The sequence below is a fragment of the Mandrillus leucophaeus genome, unplaced genomic scaffold, assembly GCF_000951045.1.
Source record: "Mandrillus leucophaeus isolate KB7577 unplaced genomic scaffold, Mleu.le_1.0 Scaffold24, whole genome shotgun sequence".
Classification (NCBI taxonomy): Eukaryota; Metazoa; Chordata; class Mammalia; order Primates; family Cercopithecidae; genus Mandrillus; species Mandrillus leucophaeus.
In genome coordinates, this window is record NW_012102476.1 from 3,074,654 (window position 1) to 3,085,322 (window position 10,669).

A 10,669-nucleotide genomic window follows, 5' to 3' on the forward strand; every position below is an offset into this window, starting at 1 on the left:
ATTTCACTCCAGCCTGGGCAACAAGAGTGAAACTCCATCTCAAAAAAAAAAAAAAAAAAAAAAAGTTTTTGTAGAGACAGGATCTTGCTGTATTGCCCAGGCTGGTCTAAAACCCCTGGTGTCAAGTAATCCTCTTACTTTGGCCTCCAAAAGTGCTGGGATTACAGGCTCGAGCCACCGTGCCCAGCAGCTTCTACTTTTTAATATATTTATGGGCATTTTTAACACGATTACAATGGCAATGTAATTACTATTTTTCCCTAGTCTTTTCATACATTATATATTAATGCTGCTACACAGCTTTCATAATTTTAAATTATGAAATATTAAAATATTTGGGCCGGGCACGGTGGCTCACGTCTGTAATCCCAGCACTTTGGGAGGCTGAGGTGGGTGGATCATGAGGTTAGAAGATCGAAACCATCCTGGTTAACATGGTGAAACCCCGTCTCTACTGAAAATAACAAAAAAAAAAATTAGCCGGGTGTGGTGGCGGGCGCGTGTAGTCCCAGCTACTTGGGAGGCTGAGGCAGGAGAATGGCGTGAACCCGAAAAAATTTGGCTGGGCACGGTGGCTCATACCTGTAATCCCAGCACTTTGGGAGGCCAAGGCAGGCGGATCATATGAGATTGGCAGTTCAAGACCAGCCTGGCCAACATGGAGAAACCCCATCTCTACTAAAAAAAGTACAAAATTAGCCGGGAGTGGTGGCCCATGCCTGTAATCCCAGCTACTTGGGAGACTGAGGCAGGAAAATCACCTGAACCCAGGAGGTGGAGGTTGCAGTGAGCTGAGATCATGCCATTGCACTCCAGCCTGGGCAATAAGAGTGAAACTCCATCTCAAAAAAAAAAAAGAAATATTAAAATATTTAATTTTTACAGAATATTCAATCATCATGGTATGTCATTATTTGCCAGGTACATATCATGCATCCCAGAAAAAAGTTGGGGTATTTTTTTAAAGTTTTTAAATTAAGTCTCATGTATGGTACATGGGGGAAAAAAAAAGTTTTTAAAAAAGTTTAAACAGGCCAGGCATGGTGGCTCATGCCAGCACTTTGAGAGGCTGAAGTAGGTGGATCACTTGAGCTTAGGAGTTCAACACCAGCCTAGGCAACATAGCGAGACCCCTTCTCTACAAAAAATACAAAAAAATTCGCCAGGCTTGGTGGAAGACACCTGTAGTCCCAGCTACCTTGGAGGCTGAAGCAGGAGGATTGCTTGAACCCAGGAGGTGGAGGTTGCAGTGAGCTGTGATTGTGCCACTGCACTCCAGCCTGGGCAACAGAATGAGACTCTGTCTCCAAAAAAATAAAGTTTAAACAACTGTTGAAATACCCAGATTTAGTTGCTTATAAGCAATCCTGTATAAAAATGGGATTGATATGGCCGGGCGCGGTGGCTCACACCTCTAATCCTAGCACTTTGGGAGGCCAAGGCAGGTGGATCACGAGGTCAGGAGATTGAGACCATCCTGGCTTACACGGTGAAACCCCATCTCTACTAAAAATACAAAAAAATTAGCCGGGCGTGGTGACGGGCGCCTGTAGTCCCAGCTACTTGAGAGGCTGAGACAGGAGAATGGCTTGAACCCGGGAGGCGGAGCTTGCAGTGAGCCAAGATTGTGCCATTGCACTCCAGCCTGGGTGACAAAGCGAGACTCCATCTCAAACAAAAAAAAAAAGAGATTGCTATAAAATTGTTTTGTTCTCTTAAATATTTCATAAAAGGCCAGACGTGGTGGCTCATGCCTATAATCCCAGCACTTTGGGAGGCTGAGGTGGGCGGATTACTTGAGGTCAGGAGTTCGAGACCAGCCTGGTCAACATGGTGAAAACCCATCTCTACTAAAAATACAAAAAATTAACCAGGTATGGGTGGCAGATGCCTGTAATCCCAGCTACTCAGGAGGCTGAGGCAGGAGAATTATTTGAACCCGGGAGGCAGAGGTTGCAGTGAGCCGAGATCGTGCCATCGCATTCCAGCCTGGGCAACGATAGTGAAATTCCGTCTCAAAAAACAAAACAAAACAAAACAAAATCATATAAGACAGTATAGGATTGGGACATAAGAATTTGAAAATTTGAAGTTTGTTTTAAACTTTTTTTTTTTGAGATGGAGTCTTACTCTTTTGCCCAGGCTGGAGTGCATTGGTATGATCTGGGCTCACTGCGACCTCTGCCTCCTGGATTCAAGTAATTCTCCTACCTCATCCTACCGAGTAGCTGGGACTACAGGCGTGCACCACCACACCCGGCTAATTATGGTATTTTTAATAAAGACGGGGTTTCACCATGTTGGCCAGGCTGGTCTCAAACTCCTGATCTCAGGTGATCCACCCACCTCAGCCTCCCAAAGTGCTGGGATTACAGGTGTGAGCCACCACACCTGGCCTGTTTTAAACTTTTTATTATGGGGAATGTGAATCATACAAAACTAGAAAAAAATAGTTTAATGAATGCCCAGGTCCTCATCACCCAGTTTCAACAATTACCAACTCACCCTCTATTTCATTCAAACCTCTACTCAGTGCCCCTCTGCCTCCTCCCTTTCCACCTCTTATAAGATTTAGACATTTTTAATCCCAGCACTTTGGGGGGCCAAGGTGGGTGGATCACGAGGTCAGGAGATCGAGACTATCCTGACTAACACGGTGAAACCCCGTCTCTACTAATAAAATACAAAAAAATTAGCCGGGCACGGTGGCGGGTGCCTGTAGTCCCAGCTACTCTGGAGGCTGAGACAGGAGAATGGCGTGAACCTGAGAGGTGGAGCTTGGAGTGAGCCAACGTTGCGCCACTGCACTCCAGCCTGGGTGACTCCGTCTCAAAAAAAAAAAAAAAAAAAGATTTAGACATTTTAAACATAAATTTGCCAGAAAAGAAAGCAGTGTGACATGGTGGAAAGATCCTGGACTTTGTATTTGGACAGATTTGGGTTCAAATCTTGACTCTGTCACTCCAAGTTCTTAGGACAATTGTGCCACCTTTTTAGTTTTCATTTTCTTCTTTTTCTTTTCTAGAGTGGGGTGAAAGGAGGGAGGATGAAAGAGAAAGAGAAAGAAAGGAGGGGAGGAAGGAAGGACAAGGGAGGAAGGAAGGAAGGAAGGGAGGGAGAGAGGGAGGGAGGAAGAAATGGGGGAGGGAGGGAGGGAAAAGAAGAAAGAAAAAAGAAAAGAAGAAAGAAAGAAGAAGGGAAGGAAGGAAAAGAGAAAAAAGAAAAGGAAGGAAGGGAGAGCTCATTTTCCTTATTTTAAATGTTGGGGTAATAATACCTACCTCTTAGGGTTAGTAGAACCTTCCGGTGAAAAACTATTTGAGTACCTACAGAATGCCAGTGTCAGGCATTGGTAATAACAAGTGACTAAGACCCAGCCCTGTTCTCAAGGAACAAAATTCTAGAACTAGGATATTCTAGTTATTCTGAAATTTTCTTATGTAAACTTTGATAATGGCTGCCTAGGTTAAAATTCAGGGGCTTCAGTTATGACGCAGTGGGAAAAAGTGCTGGGATTGATTAGTGATGTCTGCTGGGGAACTGGGGCTCAGGGATGATAACTTTGCTGAGAACCCCCTGGGTGTGCTATACACACCTGCTATGTAGTCAATGGATTTTCACTACTGGTAGAGTCTTAGACAGCGAAATACCAGAATTTCACCACTTGTAAAATGCTGACAAGGTATACATCTCATCGGAAGTGTGGTAAAGGTTAGATTCATGACATAGGCTGTATTCTTATCACCCTCAGGTATGTGTTCAAGACCTCATCTCCCCCATCAATGTTTCCCTGAATTTCTCTCTTTGGGAGGAGGAAGGGACACCGAGGGACCAAAGGGCGGTAAGAAGAGATGGCTAGGGACGGTGGGGAGTTTATCAGAGAAATCCATTTGTCAAGAAGAGCCACCCATGGCCAGGCGGCTCACTCCTTTAATCCCAGCACTTTGAGAGGCTGAAATGGGTGGATCACTTGAGGTCAGGGGTTCGAGACCAGCCTGGCCAACATGGTGAAACTCCGTCTCTACTAAAAATACAAAGATTAGTCAGGTGTGATGGTGCACTTGAGGCCAGGAGTTTGAGACCAGCCTGGGCAACATAGTGGGACTCCCTTTCTACAAAACATAAAAAATTAATTGGTATGATGGTGCGCCCCTATAGTCCCAGCTACTTGGGAGGCTGAGCAGGGAGGATCACTTGAGCCCAGAGTGAGGGTGCAGTGAGCCATTGAGCTGTGACTGCACCACTGCACTCCAGCCTGGGCAACAACGTGAGACTGTGTCTCTAAATAAGAAAAAAACAAAAAACAAAAAAAGAGCCAGCCAGATTTGGTGGCTCACACCTATAATCCCAGCACTTTGGGAAGCTGAGAGGGGGTGGATTGCTTGAGACCAGGAGTTCAAGACCAGCGTGGCCAACATGGCGAAAACCTGTCTCTACTAAAAATATTTTTAAAAAATTAGCCAGGCATGGTGGTGGATGCCTGATGGATGCCTGTAATCCCAGCTACTCAGGAGGCTGAGGCATGAGAATCGCTTGAACCGAGGGGGCAGAGGTTGCAGTGAGCAGAGATCATGCCACTGCACTCCAGCCTGGGCCTGGGCAACAGAGTAAGACTCTGTCTAAAAAAAAAAAAAAAAAAAAAAAGGAGCCGCCAGCAGAGTACGACTGCACAAGTGGCAGTGGGCTGAGGCAGCAGAGTGGGGCAGCCCTGGGAAGGCAGCTGGCTCCTGGGCAGGGCCAGCCACAGCCAGTTCAGTTACGCTAAGCCCCTGCCCCACCAGTTTTCATTCATTCATGAGGTCTGCTGCCTCAGCTAATCTCTCTTCTCTCCATCCTGCCCACTACCCCTCGCCCGGCAGAGCAAGGACATACCGCCCATCCTGAGGCCCTCCCTGCACTCAGAAACCTGGGAGGTAAGAGGGGAGGAGGGGCAGGCAGAGAGGCCTGGGGTCAGGTCCCTCCTGGTCTGAGCCTCTTACTCCTTTCTTCTTGGCCTTTCAGATCCCTTTTGAGAAGAACTGTGGGGAGGACAAGAAGTGTGAGGCAAACCTGAGAGTGTCCTTCTCTCCTGCAAGGTCAGTAAGGCCTCCCGCCCTCCAGCCTCCATCCACTCTGTTTTAAGACCCCCTGCTCTACTCACCAGATATGTCATTTGGAGATGCCACTTCCCTCTCTTGGGCCTTAGTTTCCTTTTCTGAGAAATTCGAGGCTGAACTCAGTGGCTCATGCCTGTAATCCCAGCACTTCAGGAGGCCAACCAAGGTGGGAAGATTGGTTAAGGCCAAGAGTTCAAGACCAGCCTGGGCAACATAGCAAGACCCTGTTGCTACAACAAATTTAAAAATTAACTGGGCATGGTGGCTCAGGCCTGTATTCCCAGCTACTTGGGAGATTGAGGCAAGAGGATTGCTTGAGCCTGGGAGTTCGAGGCTGCAGTAAGCACCACTGCACTCCAGCTTGGGCGACAGAGCAAGACCCTATCTCTAAAAAATAAAAAGTAAATAAAATAGAAAGCAAATCCCTCATGGAACTCCCATCAGTCAGCAGTAAATAAGATTGCAAGAATTGCAAAACTGAAAGTCTGAGCATAGCTGGGCGGGGTGGCTCACACCTATAATCCCAGCACTTTGGGAGGCCAAGGCAGACGGGTCACCTGAGTTCAGGAGTTCAAGACCAGCCTGGCCAACATGGTGAAACCCCGTCTCTACTGAAAATACAAAGCTTAGCCGGGCGTGGTAGCGCATGCCTGTAATCCCAGCTACTTGGGAGTCTGAGGCAGTTTAGTTGCTTGAACTCTGGAGGTGGAGGTTGCAATAAGCCAAGACTGTGCCATTGCACTCCAGCCTGGGCTACAGAGTGAGATTCTGTCTCAAAAAAAAAAAAAAAAAAAAAAAAAAGACTGAGCAAAAAAGATGATTGGTTTTGATTTAATTCTTTCAGGCCCACCAGATCCTTCAGTTCTGATATTCCCCACCCTGATCCTCCCTCCTCCATCTCGGCCCCTAACTTTTCCCTGATCATCCCCCACAGATCCAGAGCCCTGCGTCTGACTGCTTTTGCCAGCCTCTCTGTGGAGCTGAGCCTGAGTAACTTGGGAGAAGATGCTTACTGGGTCCAGCTGGACCTGCACTTCCCTCGGGGACTCTCCTTCCGCAAAGTGGAGATGCTGAAGGTGGGTGAGAGTACACTGCCTGCCTACGGGCGTGCGTTCCACAGCCGCCATTCCCTTCTCTGAGCCCCAGGCAACCAGGACAGCCTGAACACGTGGGCAGTCGCGGGTGGACAGGGGTCTTAGGGTCATATCTGGGTTCCCAGCTTCGAGCTGTATGATCTAAGGTACGAGGTTTACCCTCTCAGGCTGGGTGCCGTGGTTCACACCTGTAATCCCAATACTTTGGGAGACCAACGCGGGTGGATCACCTGAGGCCAGGAGTTCAAGACCAGCCTAGCTAACATAGTGAAACCCTGTCTCTACTAAAAAATACAAAAATTAGCCAAGTGTGGTGGTGTGCACCTGTAATCCTAGCTACTAACTAGGGAGGCTGAGGCCGGAGAATCGTTTGAACCTGTGAGGCAGAGGCTACTGTGAGGCGAGATTGTGCCACTGCACTTCAGCAAGACTCCATCTAAAAAAAAAACAAATTTAAATAGAGAGAGGCTCTCACTATATTCCCCAGGCTAGTCTCAAACTCCTGAGCTCAAGCAATCTGCCCACCTCAGCCTCCCAAAGTGCTAGGATTACAGGTGTGAACCAGTGTGCTCCGCCAAATTTCCTTTCCTTTTAAGGTTGAATAATATTCCATTTTATGTATAGACCATATTTTATCTATTTATCTGTTGATGAACACTTGAATTTTTTTTTTTTTTTTTTGAGACAAAGTCTTGCTCTTGTCCCCCAGGCTGGAGTGTAATGGCGTGATCTCGGCTCACTGCAAACTCCGCCTATGGGGTTCAAGTGATTCTACTGACTCAGCCTCCTGAGTAGCTGGGATTACAGGCGCCCGCCACCATGCCTGGCTAATTTTTGTATTTTTAGTAGAGACAGAGTTTCACCATGTTGGCCAGGCTAGTCTCAAACTCCTGACCTCAGGTGATCCGCTCATCTCGGCCTCCCAAAGTGCTGAGATTACAGGCATAAGCCACCATGCCCGGCCGAATTATTCTTATACAACAACATTAAATGCTTCTTTGCTGGATGTGGTAGCACAATTCCAGCTACCTGGGGGGCTGAGGTAGAGAAGTGCTTACGCCAAAGGGTTCAAGGCCACAGGGAGCTATGATCATGCCAATGCACTCTAGCCTGGGCAACAGAGCAAGACTCTGTGTCTACACAAAATTAAATAATTAGCCAGGTGTGGTGGGGTGTGCCTGTAGTCCTGCTACTCAGGAGGCTGAGGTGGGTGGATCGCTGGAGTCATGTTTGAGGCTGCAGTGAGCTATGATTACACCATTGCCCCCCAGCTTGGGCAACACAGCGAGACCTTGTTTCAGAAACAAACAAACAAAAAAAAAAACAGAAACAAAAAAACCTGGGCTGGGTGCGGTGGCTCACTCCTGAGGTCAGGAGTTCAAAACCAGACAGGGCAACATGTTGAAACCGCATCTCTACTAAAAATACAAAAATTAGCTGGGCGTGGTAGCCTGTCCTGTAATCCCAGCTGCTTGGGAGGCTGAGGCAGGAGAACCACTTGAACCCAGGAGGTGGAGATTCAGTGAGCCGAGATCACTCCACTGCACTCTAGCCTGGGTGACAACAGCAAGACTCCATCTCAACAATAAAAAAAAAGAAAGAAAAAAAATAACTGGAATCAAACAGTTCTGTGTTCAAGTTCTTACGGATCCCTACTGTTACCCAGTTATGACACCTTGGGAAAGTCCCTTAACCTCCCTGAACCTCTATTTCCTTATCTGTTTCCTTCCCAGGCTGAGACTGAAATCTGTCCTTTACAAAATTGGGATGAATGGTTTAATAATGCTTAGCCCACGATAAGGCTCATTTTGTAAATGGTTACTGAATGCATAGAGGTAGTGGCATTTTTAAAACTTCACAATAGTCTCCTCTTTGATCATGCCACACTTTCCTGAGCCGTTATTATCTCTTTGACCTGTTTGAGCACTTCCGGTTTTTCAGCATTATAGTGTTGCAATTACCCCCCTACACCCAACTTTTATTTTTGAGATAAGGTCTCACTGTGTTGCCCAGGCTAACGTGTAGTGGCGCAAGCATGGCCCACTGCAGCCTCAAACTCCTGGGCTCAAGTGACTCTCCTGTCTAATAGCTGGGACGACAGGCATACCCCACTATGCCCAGCTAATTTTTAAAAATCTTTTGTAGGCCAGGTATGGCGGCTTACACTTGTAATCCCAGCACGTTGGTAGGCCAAGGCAGGCAGATTCCTTGAGCCCAGGAGTTCAAGAGCAGCCTGAGTGACATAGAGAGACTCCATCTCTGCTAAAAACACAAAAATTAGCCGGACATGGTGGCACATCCCTGTAGTCCCAGCTACTTGGGAGGCTGAGGCAGGAGGACTGCTTCAGCCTGGGAGTCAGAGGTTGCAGTGAGCCGAGATCGCACCACTGCACTCTAGCCTGGGCAACAGAGTAAGATCCTGTATTTAAAAGAAAAAAGATTATTTTGTAGAGATGGAGTCTCACTGCTGTTCAGGTTGATCTCGAACTCCTCAAGTAATCCTCCCACCTCAGCCTCCCAAAATGCTGGGATTTCCAGTGTGAGCTACCTTTCCTGGCCTTGCAGTGACTATTTTGTACTAAGCCTCTGTCTGCAACCCTGATTCTTGGGCCCTTTCCCTCTGAGAAGGTGCCATGACAGGGACAGAGCCCCTGGGGGACGTAGGCCAGGAGGGCTGGTGGCCTCTGGGGGAACCTTGGCCTTGTTCATTAACAAACCTGTTCCCTCCTTTCACTCCCAGCCCCATAGCCAGATGCCTGTGAGCTGTGAGGAGCTTCCTGAAGAGTCCAAGCTTCTGTCCAGGGTGTTATCCTGCAACGTGAGCTCTCCCATCTTCAAAGCAGGCCACTCGGTGAGTGCTTCAAGTCTCCAGGGACCAAGCAGCCTAGGGACCCTGAGCTGGCAGAGGGCAGGGAGCTCTTGGCTCAGGAGGAGGGAGTAGGTGATTGTCAGGAAGGGTGTACCTTGCCCCTACCCAAGAGAAATGTATGTGAATCTGTTTCGTGTCATGTTTGAGAGCCTGGACTTTGGAATCAGGCAAAGCTGGGATTGGGTTATTCATTTTGTGACCTTATAGACATGACTTAACCGTTTGGAGCCTTGGTTGCCTCATCTTCGCATTGGGTAGAATCCTAGCTCAGTGCTTGGGGTGCAGTGAGTACTTGATAAGGGGTCCCTGAGATGATGGTGATTGGATGTGGGGGCCGTGGGGCTGCTCCTCACGCCCCTTCCATTTCCATTCCCCTCTCCTTCCCTGCCAGGTTGCTCTGCAGATGATGTTTAATACGCTGGTAAACAGCTCCTGGGGGGACTTGGTCGAGTTGCGCGCCAATGTGACCTGGTGAGCAGGCCCCGCCCACATCCCTGCCGTGGTCTCAGACCTGGCCAAGCCCTTCTCCTAACACTGGCCTCTTCCTTGCCTCAATGCAGTAACAATGAGGACTCAGGCCTCCTGAAGGACAACTCGGCCACTACCAGCATCCCCATCCTGTACCCCATCAACGTCCTCATCCAGGAGTAAGTCCTTCCCAGCAGACAGCCAACCCTCTCCTCCCACCGCAGCCTCCCAACCCAGGGCCCCGACTTTGCCCCCTGGGGCTCCCCTTCTGAACCTCCTTCCTTTCCCAGAGCCCCCTGGGGTAATTAGAACTGATTCCAGCCACAGCCCCAACAGTTTTCCACGTTCCAAAATGTGAGGGCCCTGGAAGAGTTCGGGGAAGGATCAGCATTTACTGATGGAAGAAAAGGCTCATTGAACACTGATCTTATATCAGACTGAGGGCCGGCTGCACTGCACGGTTGCTGACATTGCCTGGAGCCCTCAGCACCTCTGTGAGGCAGCTGTGCCTCTCTCCATTTTACCAATGAACAAGCTGAGGCTCAGAGAAGGCCAGCACTTACCCGAGGTCCAATAGCTGGAAGTACTAAAGCCAGGGTCTGAGCTTCAGCCTGTCTGACTCCAAACGCCCAGCCAAACTCCTGACTGTTTCAGTCACCTAGATTCTCTCCCCTCCTGGGGGCCGATAATGTCAGGAGAGACAGGAGAAAAGTTATCACAATACCTCTTGCCCTCAGGGAGCTTACAGTCAAGTTGGAGAGACCAAACTCATGCACACACATAGTCAATGACTCTCAGAACGCAGTAACAGGAAGGAACCATGGGGATCACTAGTTGGGTTTGTAACTGAACCATGGTCTGGCTGCTTGTTACTTGAAAGCCAGACTTAAGAGGCAAGAGTTGGTGGGAGGAAAGGCAGGTTTATCTGGAAAGCCAGAAAATTGAGAAGACAGTGAACTAGTGTTCTAAAGGACCATCTTTAATGTTAAGGGTAGGGGGAAGAGAAAGAGGTTGAGATCAAGAGGTAACTTAGCAGCACAGACATCCGGGCACCAGAGATGATACAAGGAGGTTGGGAACTTCTTGGTCCTTGGTCAGGTCACAGTGCTTCTATAAATCTTTTTTTTTTTTTTTTTTTTTTT

The 10,669-nt window shown here is 48.2% G+C and overlaps 1 protein-coding gene across 1 annotated transcript in view; it reads left to right on the top strand.

The window, feature by feature from the left end:
* Positions 1-10,669, top strand: part of ITGAL (integrin, alpha L (antigen CD11A (p180), lymphocyte function-associated antigen 1; alpha polypeptide)) — a 67,707-nt gene that overhangs the window by 46,374 nt on the left and 10,664 nt on the right. Inside the window, exons 18-25 of the mRNA XM_011982547.1 lie at positions 3,752-3,841; positions 4,369-4,373; positions 4,862-4,913; positions 5,002-5,075; positions 6,031-6,172; positions 8,931-9,041; positions 9,451-9,530; positions 9,620-9,706. Of these exons, the coding sequence (XP_011837937.1) occupies positions 3,752-3,841; positions 4,369-4,373; positions 4,862-4,913; positions 5,002-5,075; positions 6,031-6,172; positions 8,931-9,041; positions 9,451-9,530; positions 9,620-9,706 (641 nt within the window). The remainder of the gene's footprint in view (positions 1-3,751; positions 3,842-4,368; positions 4,374-4,861; positions 4,914-5,001; positions 5,076-6,030; positions 6,173-8,930; positions 9,042-9,450; positions 9,531-9,619; positions 9,707-10,669) is intronic.